General features: G+C 48.4%; 5 protein-coding genes across 5 annotated transcripts; 2 read left to right on the plus strand and 3 right to left on the minus strand.

Moving 5' to 3' along the window:
* Positions 1 to 1,679: 1,679 nt before the first annotated feature.
* EDB91DRAFT_1062522 (uncharacterized protein) lies at positions 1,680 to 2,002 on the minus strand (the record flags this gene model as incomplete). The annotated part of the gene is made up of 2 exons (XM_041314532.1): positions 1,680 to 1,803; positions 1,851 to 2,002. Coding segments are annotated over 2 exons (276 nt in total), but the record flags the coding sequence as incomplete, so codon positions are not given.
* A 1,412-nt stretch (positions 2,003 to 3,414) lies between these two features.
* On the plus strand, positions 3,415 to 4,931 carry EDB91DRAFT_1062537 (uncharacterized protein; the record flags this gene model as incomplete). The annotated part of the gene is made up of 5 exons (XM_041314534.1): positions 3,415 to 3,498; positions 3,553 to 3,924; positions 3,975 to 4,334; positions 4,387 to 4,535; positions 4,586 to 4,931. Coding segments are annotated over 5 exons (1,311 nt in total), but the record flags the coding sequence as incomplete, so codon positions are not given.
* Positions 4,932 to 14,752: 9,821 nt separating this feature from the next.
* EDB91DRAFT_1255001 (uncharacterized protein) lies at positions 14,753 to 15,942 on the minus strand (the record flags this gene model as incomplete). Its single annotated transcript, XM_041323899.1, has 5 exons — positions 14,753 to 15,141; positions 15,198 to 15,231; positions 15,280 to 15,351; positions 15,397 to 15,534; positions 15,595 to 15,942. The coding sequence occupies 5 exons, from the start codon at positions 15,940 to 15,942 to the stop codon at positions 14,753 to 14,755; spliced, it is 981 nt and encodes a 326-aa protein (XP_041170704.1).
* Positions 15,943 to 17,559: 1,617 nt separating this feature from the next.
* EDB91DRAFT_1255002 (uncharacterized protein) lies at positions 17,560 to 18,402 on the plus strand (the record flags this gene model as incomplete). The annotated part of the gene is made up of 3 exons (XM_041323900.1): positions 17,560 to 17,656; positions 17,716 to 17,901; positions 18,146 to 18,402. 3 exons carry the CDS (start codon positions 17,560 to 17,562, stop codon positions 18,400 to 18,402), a joined length of 540 nt encoding a protein of 179 aa, XP_041170705.1.
* Positions 18,403 to 21,621: 3,219 nt separating this feature from the next.
* On the minus strand, positions 21,622 to 21,825 carry EDB91DRAFT_1012057 (uncharacterized protein; the record flags this gene model as incomplete). Its single annotated transcript, XM_041312433.1, has 1 exon — positions 21,622 to 21,825. A coding segment is annotated over one exon (204 nt), but the record flags the coding sequence as incomplete, so codon positions are not given.
* Between the last annotated feature and the right edge of the window lie 96 nt (positions 21,826 to 21,921).

A 21,921-nucleotide genomic window follows, 5' to 3' on the forward strand; every position in this document is an offset into this window, starting at 1 on the left:
ATGCTCTGGCCAACTAACGAAGAAGATCTCAAATAAGGAGGTCCAGAAATTGACAAGATCTTTGTACTCATCACAGTAATTGTAGATGTCTATCTGGTTATCCAACCAGCGGCACTGTTTGGCTGAGAAATATAGTACCAGCATGCTAACATTGAATGAACGTTGGGTGAGTTGAAGGAGATGAACTTGAAATAGTACTATTTTTGTACTCCACCATTGTGGACTCCATGATTGTCACCAGAACGTATGGTTTAGTTCTGCGAAACATGTGAGAATCTGCAACACACACCTCAATACTAGTAAGAATGAACAACTCGGAATTGCAAGCTTGAAAACTTTCAAACCAAGAGATTGTGGCAACAGATTGAACTTGATGCCATGTCTAAGATACAGCTACTACTAAGTACTCAGCTCAGGTAACAAGACCCAGCTGGTTTGAAAATTGTTGATGTCAGTGCTCAAGGGTTGATACTGACCAGTGACAGCCCACCAATGCCTTAGTACTGTTCATTCAATTGAAGTGGTTGTAGCAACATGATCGAACTTGACTTGGATGCCATGTTGAAGATACAGCTACTCCTGATAAGTACTCAGCTCAGGTAATGAGACCCAACTGGTTTGAAAATGCAATGTTGTTGATATCAGTGCCTGAGGGTCGATGCTGACCAGTAACGGACACCCACCGATCAATGCTAAGTGAGCCTTAGTATGCTTGTTTGATGAATACAACTGTTCTTGATGGTCTCACGGTGCAGTCCCGCCCTGCCAGTGCACAATGTTCCAGTTGGGTACACCTCCAGTTATTTTCTTAATATGCCTGCTCTCCCTTGAAGTTTCCATTTGCAAGCAACAATGCAAGTGTCTATTGCACTCTTTATGCTTAATGAAACATTTGTTCGTGCTCTGCAGCAGTGCAGTATGTTGTTAGATGTAGTAAAACTCCTATAAAACTCCCTATAACAAAGTGTTCAACTCTTTGCATTCAATTATTATACATTATCTTCTGGCTTGACAACTCTACGTGACTATGTGAGACTATGCAAGAATGCTACTGGTCATGAGTTATGACCTTTACTACATGAGTATGTTGATGATTCAGCGCCGCATGCAAGACCTTACCAGCACAACCAGTTCTATCTGTCCTGAAGTCCTTCAAGCTACATTGCACAATTGCTAGGTATGTTACAGTATGCAATCTATGCAATCACTATCATGCTATTGATGTTTCCTGACACTGCGCCACCACAGTCATCAACACTTACTTACACCAAATCATTGTCAAACTTGAGCATAGCCTGACATTCTTGCCCTCAAGACCCACTTGTATTGTACAGAACTCATCTCCCCTATGTGTCGTTTTCAGATCCATCCAACTGGTGTTAGTACTCTGGCCTGGGTCTATAATCCAGTCCCTGATTCACAGGTATAGCATCTCTTCTGGAACTGCTTGATTAATTAGTGGATCACTTCCAGCAGTCGACGGCAACTTCAACCAATGAGTATCAATGTGCTGCGCTTCCTCCATGCTCATCGCTGGTTGAGTTTCTGAGTTCGCCATGGATATATTTGATTCTCAGTGAGATTTTCATTGGTGGAAACCAGCAGTACATGGTACATAGAGTAGGCACAAGCAAAGCACGTCAAAAATGTATCAAGTTTGAGAGTCACACATTGTCCACTTAAGGAAGCCACTGTGCTTCTCTGAGATCTATCACATCAAGCATGCAAATCAGACCATCATACAGTGACTTGCAGTGGCTGAAAGAGCAGCTAACACCAAGCACATATGGGGATGTGCATTGCCTGAAAGAGAATCAGAGCAGGAACATGGAACCAATGAAAATATGCACCATGTTTCAAAGACACCTACCCGGCAACTGCGGATGATGAGGTAGAATGGACCAAGGGCTGCAGCATGTGGGACATCAAATGTGAATCCATGATAATGCTGCTGTCCCCTTGTCTCACCATTGATGATGACCTCAGTCAGTGGGAGATGCGGAAAACTGTAGAAGCCGGAGCATGCTATTGGGGTAGGATGGTTCTGCACAGCAGGAAGTGCAGCGGCCTGGACAATGACAGCGGGAGGTTCCACAACCAGGACAACAGCAGTGGGAAGCTGGCTGCACAGCAGGAAGTGCAGTGGCCTGGACAATGGCAGCAGGAGCTGGCTGCACAGCAGGAAGTGCAGCGGCCTGGACAATGGCAGCAGGAGCTAGCTGCACAGCAGGAAGTGTAGTGGCCTGGACAGTGGCAGCAGGAGGTGCCATGACTGGGACAGTGGCAGCAGGAGCTAGCTGCACAGCAGGACATGTAGCGGTCTGGACAATGGAAGTGGGAGGCGCCACAACTGGGACAATGACAGTGGGAGCTGGCTGCACGGCAGGAAGTGCAGCAGCCTGTATCTGGTCGGTGATCACATTGATGAGTGTTTGTGCATCATCATGCGACAGCGTCAATGATGACAACAGTTGCAATACAACATCTGAAATATATATGGATTACTGAAGCATTTGAGTAAGTGACAGGCAAAAACGCACCAAGGCTGCTTTGAGCATCATCATTGGATGGGTTGGTGTTGGTGGTGGTCATTGATGGGAAGTCAAATGAGTGAGATACAGCTATCCAGTACAGAAGATAAATACTCACCCACTGGAACTTCAACCAAGGATGACAACTGCAATGGAGAATCACCTGCACAATGACTTATGTGTGTTTGAAGGTTGTTTGAGGTTGTTTATTTGAAATGTTGCACTTTCATTTTTTATTAATTATTATGCATTACGAGAATATCTACTGTAGAAACCTTGACGGTATTTTGGAATTTCAATTGGTTGCTTCATCATGGACTTCAGTCTATCCCTTGCAGGCTCATCTTCATTGCAGGTTATATGTACACCAGAGTTGCAGTCAGGAATTTTTATCAATTGCGAGGGCTAAGAAGCGGCAGAAAAGGCTGACCCTCAATTCTTACTCACATCCCAAGCCTTCAGGGCTCAAGCAGTGACAACAAATGCAGTATCAAGTTCACGGAGACGGCTCTATAAGCTATACATGAAGATATGTTCAACCTCCAAAAAACACTCAGCCAACCCCGCGACCTGATCCACCTGCGCACATTCAACACAATGTCTCTGCCATGCTGGTAGATGAATTCAATGAATATTCGCCCGATCTATCATGGGATGCTGATGATGGTGGTCAATGTCTGGGGAGATGACATAGAATAGGAGTAAGTCGATAAACTGACAGAATCACACTGTTGTCGCCACTGACATCATTCAGGATTATACGTTGCTAATGTGGCTCAAGGATCATGCCCTGTTCCTTCACGAGATGTTACAACTCAAAGGATGAGGTGACCTTAGTGCAGAGCCCTGTTCTGGTTGTGGTAATCCACATCCAGAATATTGATGTGAAGATTGTTTTGGGATTGAACTCCGTTGTTCCTCTTGCATGGTGATGGCACACAAGGATCACCCACTACACCAGTTGCAGGTAGGCGCCAATTACTCAATAATGCAGGGTACGAACCAACTAGACATACTACAGAAATGGAACGGTGAATATTTCGAATTTGCAAGCCTGAAGAGCCTTGGTCTCCAGATTCAGCTCGGTCATGCACTAGGCCATACCTGTCCCAATCCCCATTGCGCGTTCAATGACGACTTTGTCATTATAGATTCTCATGGCGTGCACAAGGTATTGTTGGATTTTTGTGACTGCACTTTGGCAACAGCCCACATACAACAACTGCTTCGCATGTTACTGTTCCCTTCAACTACTGCAGACCCCAAAATGGCTGCTACATTTCGTCTTCTAGAAGAATTCCACCTCTTGTCTTTGGAGTCAAAAGTGTCTGCCTATGAGTTTTATTATGCCCTAATGCGGAGGTCTGATAACACAGGGATCAATCCTATCAAAGTGGGTCCTATTCTAACGCTCTGTGGGGACATTGACTTATTTCCCTTTAGGATCGATATGACTCATTCATGAGAATAGTACACGAATGGTGTCATCTCAAAATGCTCAAGCAATCTGGGAGAGTGCACAATCCCAATGGCATTGATGTGATGGCAGAGGGTGCATGCGCTGTTATATGTCCAGCCTGCCCACAGCCTGGGAAGAACTTACTGTCCAACTGGAGAGAGGCCCCCCCTGACAAAAGCTGGTTGTATGGCCTATTTGTGGCCATCAATGCGAACTTCCAGCTGAAATGGAGAGTCATGTCAAAAGATAGTGTGGACCCTAGCCTTAGTAATGGCTGGGGATACTTCGTTGAGGAAAGTGCATACAAGGCCTTCCTGAACGATGAATCCAATGTTAGCCAAGAGGTGAGTTTTTTTTGGTAGTTGTTATTTTCTATGGTGATACCCTATTAAACAGAAGTCTGCTTGTTGGAGCCACAATGCAGTAAACATGGCAGATACTAAATCAAATTGTGGCCTGGCAGCTACAGGGCTCGGTACCATTGACTGCACCCACCACAATATGAAGTTACCAACGGCAGTCAGGGACCTCCAGAAAGGAGAAAAGTAAGTTTGGTACGCTTCAGACTCAGATGCATCAAATTGACTACATCTAGGTACATAAATATGGATTATTTGTTTTTCTTGGCCCTTCGGCATATGACTGTCGATATTCTCAATATCTTGTATGATATTGCTTGTCAGTGGAATAAGAATCTATGGCACCGCTGTGGGGAACATCCCCACTGTAGGCCCGTATCCCGTATAATTCCCATGCCTTCCCACCATTTTCCCATGCGTTCCGCTACCATCCTGCTACCCACCCGCATCTTCCCCGAGCTGTCTGCTACACGGAACCCAGTGGAACCCAGCGGAACAATTGCGTACCACACGCATCATATCCTTTTAGCCTTCGGAATGTCCTCCTCCGTCCTGTCCTTGTTCTTCCATCCTCGCTGGTGAGTACTAGCTACGTTCCCCATGTTACTAACATGTTCCTATCTCATTTCCCATGTGTCATGGTACTTATACGGATCCTTCCGCTACTCAGGACCAATTCCTTATCTCACAGCCTCACCCAGTTGTAGCATAGTGCATTTTGGAACCCCTTCCTATATAGGTAGCAATAGATGGGATCTTAGTCTTTTTACCTTCTGATAGACTGGACTCCACTTCCACTTGCAGAGTACTTCTGTTAAGACCATGCTCAGGGGTAAAGCGGAGTCTGAGGGGCTTGGCTTCAGCTCGTATGCTGCGCCCCTTACCCGAGTACGTGCCCCTAATTTCGGGATGTAGTCCAACATGAGTTCTATGAGTTCTGACAGGACGTCGGAATGGGGGTCCTCTGAAGGAGGACTGGCGGACTACTAGGTGAGCGCGGGAAAGTCGGGCGGGGGTTCGTTCCGCCCAACAGGAGGGGGTCGGGAGACTACTGTGGTTGGAACCAACAGTAGAAGCGGAGCGGAAGGAACTGCTTGGACAAAGTCCGAAGCAGAGCAGAACGGAGAGGATGGATGTGAGAGTGCGGGGTCTAGTTCCGATGCACAGGAAGTCGGACGAGCAGAGGAACGGGGGAATGGGGGAACAGAGGATTGGTAGGAACGGGGGAACGACAGAACAACGGAACAGAGGAATGACGGAACAGTGGAACCAGCGGGACGGAGGAATGGGGAAGCGGAGGATCGGAGGACAGCCAACCTAGGGAGTCAATCCCCTAGGCTGGGAAACAGGAGTTTGACTTGGGATAAGCTTTAAGTCAAAGGGCAGAAGAGCTGGGCTTAGAAAAGGTAATATTCAGACTGGGTATCTACAGACAAAGGTACATAGGTTTATATACTCTAAGTAAGGAGCATAGCATAGCAGAAGGCTATGTGCTGAGTGTACAGGATTACAATGGGATGACTGAGACATACGAGAATGAGGCTTGGAGAAAAGTATGTACGCGACGGATCAGACTCGCTAGGGTATAGGGATTACCGGGGATCTGAAAAGCGGAACTATAATACTAAACGGGGATAGGACCAGTTGAGTGGTTCCTAGTCTAGGAGTGGACCAGTGAGGCGGTCGGACGGACTAATGGTCGGGCGGGTCAATACAAGCGGAACTGAAGGATCCGAGCGGGGAGGAAAAGCGGAGGGAGTAGGAGTAGGATTGGGTGGACCAATAGGGCGGAGGAGTGGAACCCCAGATAGGGTCGGATGGAAGGGGTATGGTGTCGGAGGACATAGGGGTAATGTCGGAAAAGCGGAACAGAGTCAGATGGAGGTAGCAGGGCTAATCCTACTGAGATGCACTTCGTGCATTATCGGGGAAGGAGGAATGGAGCGGACGGGGAAACAGGGGGTCGGGCCAGCAGTGGGGATGCTCATAGGAGGTACTGGGGGTACTTGGATCCGGTATATGACAACTTCCCTGTACTCCACTCACTGTCTAAAATATCTTCCCGAATCTATTCCTGATTTCATTGCATCGTTCCTGTCCCCATGAGTTCCGCTCGAAATGCCCGACATCAGATCCAATGACTAAGAGCAAGTACCAGACACAAGCCTGGTCCGACTTTGCCCAATCATCCTCCTGCAGGCTCGTAGTTTCCTTTCCCTCCATTTGATCCCCATTTGTTCTGTTTGTTCCGCGTTAGTTCCGTTAGTTCCACTCGTTGCGCATTAGTTCTGCTCGTTGCGCACTGTGTTCCACTCGTCACAGACCCTCCGTATCTTTGCGTTCCCAGTCCTAGTAAGGACCGGAACCCTTCAGGTCACTAGACAGAGTCTAGTCTTTGCTTTCCTCGCACATACTTGAGGATCCCGCTACCCAGTAGCAATCCCCTTGGGACGAGTACCAAGTCTCGCACCCTTGTTAGACTTCTGAATCACACAGGGTCTATATTCCTCACCCAAAACTGGAGCCCACCGCGAGGGGACCATCTGGGACAACTAGCAGGTCACTTAGACCCACTCTGGCTCGTTTAGACCTCATGGAACTACGAAAAGCATTCCAAGACCTTCACCTATTGCCCAAAGATATCCTCATTTCAGTCCCAGACGACTTAGCGCAACACTCCCAACCCCCGATTACCCCATCGTCAAGCGACAAAAGTTTGCATCTTACTCCATCTAATTCCTCCTCATCCACGCTTTCATCTCCGCCTTCTACATCTGCTTCCATTCCAGGGCAGGAACCAGAGTTACCAAGCCCGCAAACTTCGGACCCATTTTTTCATCCGCTCCTGTCGCACCCAGCTAACGATATCCCCGCAAGTCCCCATCCAGCCAATCCCCATATGGACCCTTCGGTCCCGACTCTCCCAGCCGCACCCGCTTTCATTTCCCTTACCCCCATTCAGCCCCTGCAACCACAACAATCTATTCCTATCCCATTACCCCCGGTACCTATGGCCACTATCCCCTACAGGATGCCCCTTGGTGGCACAAGCACTGCTCCCAAGTTTGACGGAACCGCAGCGCAACTCAGCCGTTTCCTCGCAGATGTTGCCTATCTCGCAGATCAGGCCATATTGACTGAACTGGAACACATCAAAGCTGTGATGTGGTATGCTAATTTAGATGATGCTGAAACATGGGCCTGTCTGCCCGAATCTAAGGGATTACTCCTTGCCAACTTCGTAGCTGCAGTAAAAAAGTTATATCTGGGTTGTGAAGGCGATTGACGCTTCACCCCAGCGGACCTCACGGGACTATCAGCCGAGCAGGCCCGGACCCCCATGCACTCCCAGGTAGAGCTCAGGGATTATTATAGGAAGTTCCTCTGCATATCCACATTCCTCATAGACAAGAGGCGCCTAGCGGAGACCGAGCGGGACTGTCTCTTTTTAGACAGAATCTGCAAAGACGTCAATAAGCTTATCCGCGCCCGCCTAGCCATCAAGTTACCCGACCACCACCCCAACAAACCCTACCCAATAGGAAAAGTAATGGAGGTGGGAGAATTCCTACTCCCGGGCACCACCCCATCAACCCCACCAGTACCCACCAAAGCCCCGTTAGGTTAGGGTCGAGCATCCCAAGGGAGGGGAACGGGATTTTTGATTTTTGATGAGCTGCTAGACCCGCGGGGAGATTCAATTCCGATAGTCGAAGTTACACATCCGCTTTCCCCGTCTCCATTTCATTCTCGTTCCGTCCATCCCGTCAGTTCCATCCATCCATCGCTCTTAAGGAGCTCATCCGTCCATGCATATTCCTATGAGTCCGCAATTCTGCATTCCAAGAAGTACCCATATCTCACATCGACCCAGTCCATGTTCGATTCCGCAGCCATTGATGCGTTCAATTCCATTTATTCCTATGATCCCGCCCGTCATGTGCTGGTGTACAAACCAGTTGCGAAGAAAGTGCGGACAGTGCCCACCACGATGCCCAAAGAATTTAGGGTCGTGCGTCGGCTCCCAGATGATCCATTAGAAGGCATGCCTGAATTACCCATATTACCCCCCGATTTTGTTCCGGGGGTCCACTATACGGAAGTGTTAGGTACTGTGCCGGCTCAAGAGGCAGAGGGGTCGGGGCTTGGCTTCAGCTCTTGCGCTGCGCCCTTAGCCGAGTACATGCCCCGAATTTGGAGCGGGTCCGATGTTGTCCGACAATAGGACGAATGGACCGCTTTGGTCCACTTTGAGGGTCAGGAAGTAAGAGCTGCTAGCGGTGGGCCGACTAGGAGCAGAGCGGAGAAGACAGGGGTTGATGCGGAGGGTGGATAGGAGCAGGGGGAATGTTTGACAGAGGTGGAGAAGGTGGAGGATGATGCAGAGGGACAAGGGAGAATATTGGATAGGGGCGGAGTATATGGAAAAGACTTAGAGCATGGCTCTAAGTCGGAGCGGGGGATCAGAGGGTCAGAGGTGACAACAAGTTGAGACTTGTGTCCAGAGGAGGCAAGGTCCTACTGAGAATTCTCACAAGGTGTAACTGCGAGAAGACAAGTAATATTAAGACTAAGGAAAATATCTAAGTACACGATATGTTATATACTTCTATGTATGAGGCAGTGACCAGGATAACTGTGTTATAATGCTATGTACTAAGGATATAATTTGTAAGTACTTTACATAGGAAAGACATAAGTTGGGGCGGATATCAATATGTACGCGTCGGATCAGTGATCGAGCGGTAATAGGAATTACCGGTGATCCAGAAGTAAGGGTCTATGTACCGAAGGGGAAAGTGTATGTCTAAAAGGGGAAAGGGATCCAGTTGAGTGGAGAGGTTTATGGAAGGGGACCGGTTGAGCAGTTGAGCGGAAGCGTAGGGCGGAATGCAGGGTTGTGATAGGATGGAGTGGAGGGGGTCGGAAAGCGGAGCAGATATCAGTATCAGAGCGGTCGGATCTGGTATATGACAGGAAGAGCGGATGGGAGTATTAGACCTTGATCCGGCCAATTGGTTATGGCTGGAGGAACTCAAACTGATCCGTTGGCTAGTCCGCACCCATGAATGGGCATTTGCTTGGGGTGCTGCGGAACGCGGGTGCCTTAATAAAGATTATTTTCCAGCATATAAAATCCCCACAGTTCCGCATGTCCCATGGGTTCAATGCAACATCCCCATCCCACTCGCAATCCTAATGGAAGTCATCTGCATCATCAAGGAGAAAATCGATTCAGGTGTATACGAGCCATCCACAGCCGCATACCGTTCCCGCTGGTTCTGTGTCGTGAAGAAGGACGGGAAGTCATTGCGGCTTGTCCACAACCTCCAACCCCTGAACGCAGTAACCATCTGCGACGCATCCGTCCCTCCATTCATCGAGCATCTCGCAGAATCATTCACCGGGTATGCAGTATATGGGATGATGGACCTATACTCAGGTTATGACCAGTGTCCGCTCCATGAGGAGTCCCAGGATCTCACTACCTTCGGAACACCCCTCGGCCCCCATTGACTCACTACCCTTCCACAAGGACATGCCAACACAGTCCAAGTCTACCAAGGTGATACCGCATTCACCCTCCAGCACGAAATCCCAGACTATACTTCCCCCTTCATCGACGACGTACCCGTCAAATCAGTTAAGACCCGGTACCAATGGGACGACGGATCCTATGAAACCATTCCCGGGAACCCAGGGATCCGTCGCTTCATATGGGAACACTGCCTGGTCATCAATTGGATCCTCCAACGTCTCGAGAATGTTGGGGTCACGATTTCTGCATCAAAATTCGTACTAGCAGCTCCGTCCGCGGTAATTGTGGGACACATGTGCACCTTCAAGGGTCGCATCCTGGAAGAGTCCAAGGTTCAGAAGATCCACGACTGGCCAGAGTGCAAGACCGCAACACACGTCCGCAGGTTCCTAGGAACCTGTGGGGTGCTTCGGATCTTCATCTGTAACTTCTCCCAGATTGCCCGCCCGCTCATCAACCTGACGAAGAAGGACGCCATATTCGAGTGGGAAGCAGAACACCAAGTCACCATGCAGACCCTGAAGGACTCCATATTAGAGTCCCCCGCACTACATCGGATCGACTATGAGTGCGGGTGGGAAGTCATCCTAGCCATTGATACCTCCAATATCGCTATTGGGTACATCCTGCTTCAGGTAGGGTCGGATAAGAAGAGATACCCCAATCGTTTCGGATCCATCACTTTGATGGAAGTCTAGACCCGCTACTCACAAGCCAAGCTCAAGTTGTACGGACTGTTCCGCGCGTTGCGGGCGGTCCGGGTATTCATTTTCGGGGTCACGAACCTCACTGTAGAGGTCAACGCGAAGTACATCAAAGGTATAATCAATAATCCAGATCTCCAGCCCAATGCGACCATCAATCGATGGATCGCAGGTATCCTGCTCTTTTCCTTTGAGCTCGTTCATGTTCCCACAGCCAAGCACGCAGGGGTAGATGGTCTCTCAAGGAGGCCGCCCGCTGAAGCGGATCCCGTGGAGGATGATGACCACGAGGATTGGTTAGACCGCACGTATTCCTTCGGGGTCGAGTTCCTCAATGATAGGACTCTACCCACAATATTATCTGTTCCGCCCGCTGACCATGAGCCCATCCGGGCCCCATATATGAATCGTTCCGCTGTTACAAGTGGCGGCACATTCCCATTACTCATATTCCTAGATATTGTTGGCCCCCAACAAGAAGAACCAGCCTTTCCGCAATCAGCAAAAGCGGACGCCAAGCATGCAAAAATCGACTCCCTCCGCCTATACCTCAAAACCCGGGAACGACCCGAGGCCCTATCAGATATGGAATATACGTCGTTTGTGATGTCCACATCCCGGTTCTTCGTTCTCAAAGGATCGATGTGGCAATGGGAACCCCATGGGAGGCATCAATTAGTGGTTCCGGAAAGGAAGAGGTACCGGATAGTAAAGGAGGCGCATGACGACCTTGGGCACAAGGGTGTCTTCACTGTCCGGACCCGCCTTCTCCTACGCTTCTGGTGGCCTACCCTGGTCGATGACGTCAAGTGGTACCTCCGGACTTGTCACGAATGCTAGATCCGTCAGACCCGCAAGTTACATATCCCACCCTCCGTTCCGATACCCGGGGGCCTGTTCCGCAAGGCCCACCTTGATACCATGATGATGCCCAAAGCGGGCGGGTATACGCGCATAGTCCAAGTGCATTGTGCACTGACTTCCTATCTGGAATGGAGGATGCTCCGCACTGAAACCATGAAGATGCTAGCCGCGTTTATCTTCGAGGACATTCTTTGCTGGTGGGGTCCTCTAGCAGAAATCATTACTGACAACGGAACCCCTTTCATCGCAGCAGTAGATTTGTTACGCGAGCAGTACAGGATCCATCATATCTGGATCTCCCCCTATAACTCACAGGCAAACGGGATCATGGAGCATAGGCACTATGATGTCCGGGAGGCCATCATGAAAAGTTGCGAGGGGGATGAGTCGCATTGGTACCAATCTGTGCACTCTGTATTCTGGGCGGAGCAGGTAACTATCTAGAAGTCCACCGGACTATCCCTGTACTTCATGGTACATGGGGTCGAGCCCCTCTTTCTGTTTGATATCACTGAAGCAACTTACCTCGTATCCCCGCCCAGGAAAGACTCAATTTGCTCTACAGAGCTTATAGCATGGCGCGCAACACAACTCCAGAAGCGTCAGGAGGACCTTGACACGATTAAGGGTAAAGTCCTCAAAGCGAGGTACCAATCCATCAAGGACTTTGAAGCGAGGTTCCGCACCTCCATCAAGGATTATGACTTCCTCCCGGGAAGTTTAGTACTAGTCCGGAACTCGCGGATCGAGTCTGAGCTGAATAGGAAGACGAAGCCCCGGTACCTAGGACCGATGGTAGTCCTTCGTAGGACGATGGGAGGATTGTATCTGTTGGCAGAACTGGACGGGTCCATATCGCGACTTCGTTATGCAGCATTCCGCATACTCCCGTACCACCCGCACAGTGCAATCCGCATCCCCATTACTACTATCACTGGACTAGAGGACAACACATTAGACCAGTTGGCTGAAGGAGATGCCGACGAGCCAGACGAAGAAGAACCCGAGCCTGACCCCAGTGCATAATGATCATCATCCCCATACCACCCGACACTCATAACAAAAATACCATCAAAACAAAAAAATATATCATAGAAGTACTACTCTCTGTTTTACCCTGGGTTTCATCCGGTGATCCGTCTCTCGATCCTTCTCATTCTGTTCAGTTCCATTCAGTTCCGTCTCTATCCGCCCCGCATACTAAAAAGAAAGAAATTACATATCTACAGATTCCCGCTATATACAGTGGCTCAAAAAACTGTCCACATGTTTTCACATTTTTCACTATCTATGATATTGTGTGAGAATATACAAATACCTCAAGGACATGCTGGTATCATATTGTAGCACCACTTCAGGGCTTTCAATTGAGCACTATGGCGTGGGAAGTGGTTGAGATATGGTTGAGATATGAGGCTTCCAAAATGATGACTCATGCGGACAGTTTTTTGACTCAAGTATTTTACAGTGATAATCAGGTATTCTAGTACTCTGTGTGACCTCCCTTGGCTTTAATTACTGCCTCTATCCTTCTAGGCATACTCTCAATCAATTTCTGGCAATATTCTGTTGCAATCCTTCCCCATTCCACTGCTACTCTCTCCCATAGCTCCCATACTCCTTTAGGGGGGTTTCAGAGGCTTGAAGCTTCTTCTTGAGTGTTCCCCAGAGATGTTCAATGACATTGACATCAGGGGACTGTTCTGGTCAGTCAAGAACATTGATATTATGTTCTTCAAACCATTTTCTGGCTCTCCTAGATGTGTGCTTGGGATCATTAGCCTGTTGGAAAATGATGTCTTCTTCATCAATCCCTGATTCAGCTATGCTAGGCAGCAAGTGGTCATTTAGAATGTCCACATACTGCTCAGCATCCATCCTCCCCTCAACTTCAGCAAGCATACCCACACCATTCCATCCAATACAGCCCTGTACCATTAGAGAACCTCCTCCAAATTTGACAGTCTCACCAACCTCTCTGTCTGTTAGAGAATCTCCCTTCTTTTTCCATACATATACCTTCCCATCTGACCCAATCCTATTGATTTTGGTCTCATCTGACCATATAACATGCTTCCAGTGCTCTACAGTCCAGTTTTAATGGGCCAAGCCAAAGGTAGTCTTCTCTGCCTATGTTTGATAGAGAGAAGAGGCATTTCTTCTTTGTTACTGCCTTGAGATGAGCTGCCTTGAGAACATCCCTCACAGTTTGTGAAGAGACAGTGGTGGTGATGGTGGAATTGATATAATGGGTGGCTTGGACAGCATTATCAGCCTTTCCTGTAGTGATATGTTGAATAATAGCCCTCTTATTAGTAGAGGTGGACATCCTCCACAAGAGTTTTCCTTGTCCAGGTGGCTTTCTTTGATAAAATTGGCCAAAGTAGACTTGCATACTCCAGTTTTAGAGGAAATTTGATGAGCAGAGAGGCCAGAATAGGACAAAGAGAGGATATTATCCCTTTGAGCAGAGGAGATGGCTTTAATGGTGATTATGATCATGACACATGAAACATTCTGGTTTATATAGTTAGATATAGTTTCGAGAGTATGCCTAGAAGGATAGAGGCAGTAATTAAAGCCAAGGGAGGTCACACAGAGTACTAGAATACCTGATTATCACTGTAAAATACTTGAGTCAAAAAACTGTCCGCATGAGTCATCATTTTGGAAGCCTCATATCTCAACCATATCTCAACCAATTCCCACGCCATAGTGCTCAATTGAAAGCCCTGAAGTGGTGCTACAATATGATACCAGCATGTCCTTGAGGTGTTTGTATATTCTCACACAATATCATAGATAGTGAAAAATGTGAAAACATGTGGACAGTTTTTTGAGCCACTGTATTTGCCATTCGATCCAATTAGACTATACATGTGCGCATAAACCACAAGGACCCATTTTACTTCTCCTGCATGAAGCCGCACCATGCACGTTTGTAGTTCCCAAGTGTTCCATTCGATAATAGACAAAAGCCCGTCGGATCCGCGGACGGCGGGTGAGGAATAGAGGAATGAAGCGGATCGATGAAGACAAGTTGGACGTGTAGTCCACAGGCTCACAGTGTTATATTTCTCCCTCCCGACTCATACCCACTTATATGTTACTTATAGTCCCATTATCCCATAGCATCAGTGAGGATCTGGATAGGGACACGGACGGAACCAGGACAGATCCCATGCAGAACCCATGCGGAACCCAGACGGAACACCAAGAAAACGCATACATTGTACAAGATATGACGACGGATATTTGAAGACATTGTATATATGGGAGGGGGGTAGATCCGCTAACTAGAGGAGACCCCCAAGATGCCTCTCCAAGTGACCCACCTCAGTCGAGATCTTGTAGGCAGACTCATAGAGGCTGATGAGCTGGCCCTTCAGGACACGCAACTCATGCTGAACCTTCATGATTTCGCCCTTCTCATAGTGCGACACTTCATCAGACAACTCCCCGACTGTAGGGGTGGCAGGGACGACCTCCTTCGCCTTACCCTTACCCTTACCCTTAGGTTCCGCTGCCTTGCGCGTGTTGCGGGTGGCGCACTTCACAGGGGCCTCGACGATTTCCGGCTCACTGCCAGATAGAACAGCCAAACCGGGAGATGAGACGGTCCGACAGAGGGATCCGCTAGCACTAGCAGAGAGGGTGGGCGCATCCAATACCTTGCCCTTAAGACCTATCTGCACACTCCATCAGCACAACCAGAACACAACCGGAACTCAGACCACATACCCGTCGCCTTTCCAAATGAAGCATACTCACACTTCTGATGAACCGCGTTACACCCATTACAGGACCGCTTCTCTTCACCTACACACTCCTTCTTTACCTTGATGCAACGCGCGCAGGGCGGATCGTGAGTAATGGTCTTCTGAGCAATGGCAGACTAAGTCAGATTAGCATTGAACATGAGGCGACGGGATAGACTTACCTTGGACAGGATAGCTACCTCCATCTTCATACGGTTGATCCGGGGGGCAAGGGATGCAGACCCACCCGTCCTGTCCGTTGAAGGTGGTTGCGCAGGGGCGGATCCGGTGCGGGTGCGCGGGGGGGAGTCAATACCCATCTGCACCTCACGGGACTCACAATCCTTCGTGCGCACTTTGAGGGCGCCTCATTCACGAACCCATTGTTCGTACTGCTCATTAGCCCCGACCCCAGCGGCCCTTGCCTCACCGGACATTGTGAGGACAACGTCCTGGGCGCGGCCCCAGGTCAGTGCAGTCGGATAGCACTCTCTAGAAGCGGAGGGGTAATGTTCCGTATCAAATGGAATAGACGGATCACTCACCATAATATCAGCCCAACGTTCGCACCACATCCTCCATTCCTCCTGCAGCTCCTCCTTATCATCCAGAATGCACTTCGCCTCAGCAATCACCCTATCCTCCAGTTCCTTCCATTCCGCGAGGATCCAATCCTTACCTGAGTCGAGGGGTGCAGGAGGAGTGAAGGCAGCAAAGCTAAAAGACATAGTTGTGAGAGGGGACTTAGTGGGCGATTGGGGGTGAAAAGTTGACAGAAAGAAGCGGCTGATGCAAGGAGCGCCCATGTTTATCCTTCATTCCCCATTACATTGAGGAACCGGTTCTTTGGTCGCGTTCCGGCCCTTCGTTCCATCATCCCGCGCGACAGCATTACCATCAGACTTCTTAGGCCGCGTTCTGACCCTTTGTTCCTCCGTCCCGCAGCAACATCATTGCCATCAAACTTCTTTGGTCGTGTTCCGACCCTTCGTTCCATTAACTTCTCGCGCAACATCATTCCCATTGAGCTTCTTCGATCGTGTTCCGTTCCATCATTCCATTAACTTCTCGCGCGACATCATCATCATCATGCTTCCTCAGCCACGTCATGTGACTCTTTTAGAAGAAATGCTGCTAAGTCCTGTCAATTACTATAGTGCTGACCGGGGACGGTCAGTATCTGAGTCCCCCGCAGGTGTGGGGAACATCCCCACTGTAGGCCTGTATCCCGTATAATTCCCATGCCTTCCCACCATTTTCCTGTGCATTCTGCTACCATCCTGCTACCCACCCGCATCTTCCCCGAGCCATCCGCTACACGGAACCAAGCGGAACCCAGCAGAACAATCGCATACCACACGTATCATATCCTTTTAGCCTTTGGAACGTCCTCCTCCATCCTGTCCTTGTCCTTCCATCCTCGCTGGTGAGTACTAGCTACGTTCCCCATGTTACTAACATGTTCCTATCTCATTTCCCATGTGTCATGGTACTTATACGGATCCTTCCGCTACTCGGGACCAATTCCTTATCTCACAGCCTCACCCAGTTGTAGCATAGCGCATTTCAGAACCCCTTCCTATATAGGTAGCAATAGATGGGATCTTAGTTTTTTTACCTTCTGATAGACTGGACTCCACTTCCACTTACAGAGTACTTCCCTGTACTCCACTCACTGTCTAAAATATCTTCCTGAATCTATTCCTGATCTCATTGCATTGTTCCCGTCCCTGTGAGTTCCGCTCAAGACGCCCGACATCGCATCCAATGACTTGGAGCAAGTACCAGACACAATCCTGGTCCGACTTTGCCCAATCATCCTCCTGCAGGCTTGTAGTTTCCTTTCCCTCCGTTTGATCCCCATTTGTTCTGTTTGTTCCCCATTTGTTCTGTTTGTTCCGCGTTAGTTCCATTAGTTCCGTTAGTTCCGCTTGTCGCGCGCTGTGTTCCGCTCGTCATGGACCCTCCGTATCTTTGCGTTCCCAGTCCTAGTAAGGACTGGAACCCTTTGGGTCGCTAGACAGAGTCTAGTCTTTGCTTTCCTTGCACATACTTGAGGATCCCACTACCCAAAAGCAATTCCCTTGGGACGAGTACCAAGTCTCGCACCCTTGTTAGACTTCTGAATCACACAGGGTCTATATTCCTCATCCACACTGCATGGCATCGTTTCCCCCTTCCATGCAGCTGAACCATGACAACAAGAAAATTACATTCTTTGTCCCTAAATTCCACCTGCTGGCTCATATTCAACAGTGTCAAATGACATTCTCATTTAATTTTGTGCCTGGCATTGGATGGATGGACAGAGAAGCCCCTGAGCAGGGGTGGGCAATATCAACCCCATGGCATCGAGCACCAAAGAGATGGGCCCAGGCATGAGACAGGACACACTGGATGATTTTTTTGGGGATTGGAATTGGAGGAAGATCACTAATCTACGTAGGTTATTTTTACATTGAGAGGCACTGCTTACTGATGCATCACTAATGCACAGATAGGTCACACAATGTTGCGCAAGATAAAAGATGCCTTGCCCGAATTATCGGAACATGAAGTGGCTCTGGATGACCTCAAAGAAGGGCTGAAAGAAGAATACTCAGAAGCATTGAGCAGGTGGAAAGAGGAGGTTGAAGCATGGGAGTGTGATCCTTCCCAGCCGAACCCATATGAACAAAGCATAGAATGTGAGTACAGTGTTATTTGTGCGTAGTATCTAATACAGGTATCACCCTTGCCTTTGTGCATCTCGAACTCGCAAAAGAGGAGGCATCGGAAATAGAACTTGATGGCTCCCATGCACTGCATGAAGATTGTTCACCTAGCACGCTGATTAGCAGTGGACTTGAACTCGAAGAACAACAATAAGTGATATTGATATTCGGCTAAATGAATATTTACTAATAAAATGCTTCAGACGATGTCTTGCAGCTGACAAGGCAGGTCTGGGCATTCATGCCACAGATACCCAAGTAGGAAAGCTCGTTCAACGCAGTAACAATCTTCAGCACCAGATTGAGGCTTGGGTCAAAGTCCAAGAATTGTACATGCCAATGGTCACAGCCCTACGACGAGACAAGTCCAACAATGTCATCACTCCCAAATCTTTCCAGCTTTTGCTTCCTTCTCAAGTTGGCAGAACTGCTACTTATGACCTCAAATTCCAGACCATTGAGTGGAAACTTTGATATGCAGAAGCCCACAATACCCTCCGCTCCCTATGCTCTAATCTCCACACGCAAACTGCTGTCCTCAAGTACAAGGACTGGAACCTCCATGGTCAAGGCGCTAACACCAGAGCACATAACACACTCAAAGGGATCAATGGAAGGATCAAGGCAGCATTGAGCTGATATCAGGATGCGCACAAGGCACTGGTCGTTCTCGCTCCCCTTGTCAAGGAGACAGGCTGCCATTCCTCTCTGTGGCCACTCAATCATGAAGATATCTGGGGAATGTCAGATCTTTTGTGGGGCCAGACTGAGGGAAGGCGCAAGTTGTCTTGGATTTGGAATATGTGGGGTGCACATGGAGATGAGTTGGGCAATGACGGATCTATGGAAGGTATGTGGACTTACAGATTCATTACTCCACCCCATCTCACTTCAGCACACATCTTACAGATATGAAAATTGAATGATGCAAAGCCAGGGTGTGTGCAATGCGGTGGAAGGAGGAGGTTGAGTTGTTACGGGAGGAGATGTGGAGGATCCTACAGTTCTTTGATTGGCAAGCCATGTCTTGGGATGAGCGCGCAAATCAGAGCTGGTCCAAGGGTCCTGCAGAAAGAGAAGGCAAGATCGCATATGCTCGGCATCAAGCAGCTTTTCATTGTGCACTGTCAGTCACATGTTGTTCCAGTTGGGAAGACACATGCGCATTCATAGACCACTTCCATGCTGATCCTAATTCTCTCAGTCTGGGACATCCTTAACAAGTATGTATCCATTCACCCGTGTGTAATGTACAGTATCATAGCTATGCAATTGAATAAACAATGCATCCATTGAAGGGGTGGGAGGATACGAAGAGTGGGAGGGATGCATTAACAACGGGCAGGAGGATGCATCAATGTAGGGTGGGAGGGATGCATCAATGAGGGGTGGGAGATGCATCAGTGAGCAGCAGGGGGATGCATCAATTGAAGGGAGGAGATGCATTAATGAGCAGCAGGGGGATGCATCAATTGAAGGGAGGGATGCATCACATCATACAGGCTACTACTGGAGGGGGCACACATCACACATGCATCAAATGGTGTTAGGACTGTAGCATTGTTGCATCAAAATAGTGTTACAATTGTAAGGATTCATGCATAAGTATGACAGGAACCTGTGGCTACCCATGGCCACACCATACCCATCCGCATGGTATACAGGTATGTTCACGGGTAGCCCCCTATCTCCGAGGCTATTTCGTAGTGTTATATTTTGGTCTCTAGTAGTAGATGAGCTCAATGACTACCTGTGGGCCGCGGCAACCAGTGGAGAATACCAAAGACCCACTGCAGTAGGTGGGTGCACCACCAAAAGACGTATCCAAATCTGCACTGTATGGCACTTGATTATCTTAGCATTCCTGGTAAGTTGAGCGCCATCACTCTCACTGGCATCACAGCTTATGCGCTGCCCACCATAGCTACCTTAACTGCAGTCGAACAAGTGTTTTCGCATGGCCAGCACCTTCTACACTTTACTAAAAACCACTTGTCTCCATTATCGACCCATGCATTCCTCTGTCTTGGTTCGTGGCTATGCTGTGATCTTGTAGCGCCAGAGAACCTCTTGTACTCACACCCATAACAGCACAACCACTTGCAGCCTCCATATCATCCAGTACTCTTGCCTGCCCAACCCAAGCCTACCACTCCAGCCCTCTCACACTCACCACACCCCCAAGGACATCGCAAGCATCCTGGAAGGAGGACAAGGAGGCACAACATCATTGTGCGCTTGTTATGACTAGAGTTCACCAAATGGCAAAGTCTAACACACAACCACTAGGACTCGGTCAAGAGTGATGATGATGATCACAAGATAGATTGAGCGTGAACATCTAAGTCTACTACAAGTGTAGAAACAAAGAGGTTAAGTCTAAGGAGTACTTACGCTAACTAACCTACTTATATACATAACATTGAAGAGGAGATATCTGAGTATGAAAGAAATCAGCCAATCATAAAAGAGTCATATGATACTGCGGATGACTGAGCATGACATCATGATATATAAGTGATGAGTCAGACGGTGACTAAATAGAAGCCCAAGATCCGACTGGTACTTCTTTCGGAAGTGAGATTGTTCTAGCCCATGGAGTTGGGGAACCAATCGGAGAAACAACAGGTGATATGTGAAGAGGTGAAGATGTGATGGGAAGTGAAGTCACATGACCGGTTCGGTAACTAGAAGTAGCTGGAGGAAAGCTGAGGAACAAAAAATGATTCATATTTGGAATTCGTGACAGCAATGGGAAGTGAAGTCACATGACCGGTTCGGTAACTAGAAGTAGCTGGAGGAAAGCTGAGGAACAAAAAATGATTCATATTTGGAATTCGTGACAGCACTACAACTACATGGGGAACTTATCAAAGGAGGGCCTCGAACACTGGAGGAAGAATTTCAAGGACAGGTGGTGAGCATTTAAGAGTGCAAATCTAGTGTCTTGTAAGAATGGAGAGTTATGTGATTCTTTCTAGTACCGTCTATTGGACTGGTCGTGATGTGGAGCCTGAGGGTGCCAGATATGTGAGGTCATCACTGGCACGGAAGGTTGCAAGGGAAGCTGCTGTCCATACGACAGTTGTCATGAATGGGGCGGGTGAAGGGTGTGTGTGTGTGTGAGGGATTTGGAAGAGCTAGCCCTGAAGAGTACTGATATGGTGGGACACCATATTGCCCAGGATACATTGGTGGTACCATGGAAGGTGAGTTTGATGGCCAAGGATGAGAAGGTAGAGGTCTAGGTGGACCAAGTGCAGGAGATGATTGCCACATCAATACCATTGGGGGCGGCTGCAAAGGGTTATGTGAATGGGGAGCGCTATATGGGGGTATGAGGGATTGCTGCAACTGTGAAGGTACAGTAGCAGGCAGATGTAGTGATGGGAGATGAGAAGGCACGGGCACTGGGAGATGGGAACTCGAAGATGCAGCTGCCTGTGTGATTGTGGGTTGTTGTGGATTTGTGTGTGGCGGAGGTGCCTTCTCTTTTGCTTTCTGTGTTTTCTTTGTTCGTTTTGCTGCTGGGTGGTCGAACACTGCAGAAACCCCAGCTATGTCATCACACAATGTACTCAAAGGCTCAGTATCTGGTGTTTCACCTGATTTCTTGGCTGCTTTCTTCTCCTGGATTTGACGAGGTGCTGCCAAACGAACCTCTGCTGCATTATCGACCCTCAATGATGTCTTGCAAAGTGACAGAGGAATGACAGATCGTATTTGAGCATAGTTGTGAATCAAATAAGCATTGAGCAAGTAAAACGGTGAGGATTTGTGCTGAATGATGGACTTCGTATGTGCAGTCTCTGTTTGCTCTTGACGAATGCAACACTGACTGGTGTTTGTGCACTGTGATTTGACACAGTCGTGCTGGACATTTACTATACAAACAATTTCCTAGATTCACCACGTCAGCATGTCAATAAGCTTGATTGAAGGATCATGTTCAAACTTACTTGTGGGCTAATAACAACCTTATGCTGTGTGAGC

Source organism: Suillus paluster (genome assembly GCF_016628075.1).
Source record: "Suillus paluster strain FC165 chromosome Unknown EDB91scaffold_123, whole genome shotgun sequence".
Lineage (NCBI taxonomy): Eukaryota > Fungi > Basidiomycota > Agaricomycetes > Boletales > Suillaceae > Suillus > Suillus paluster.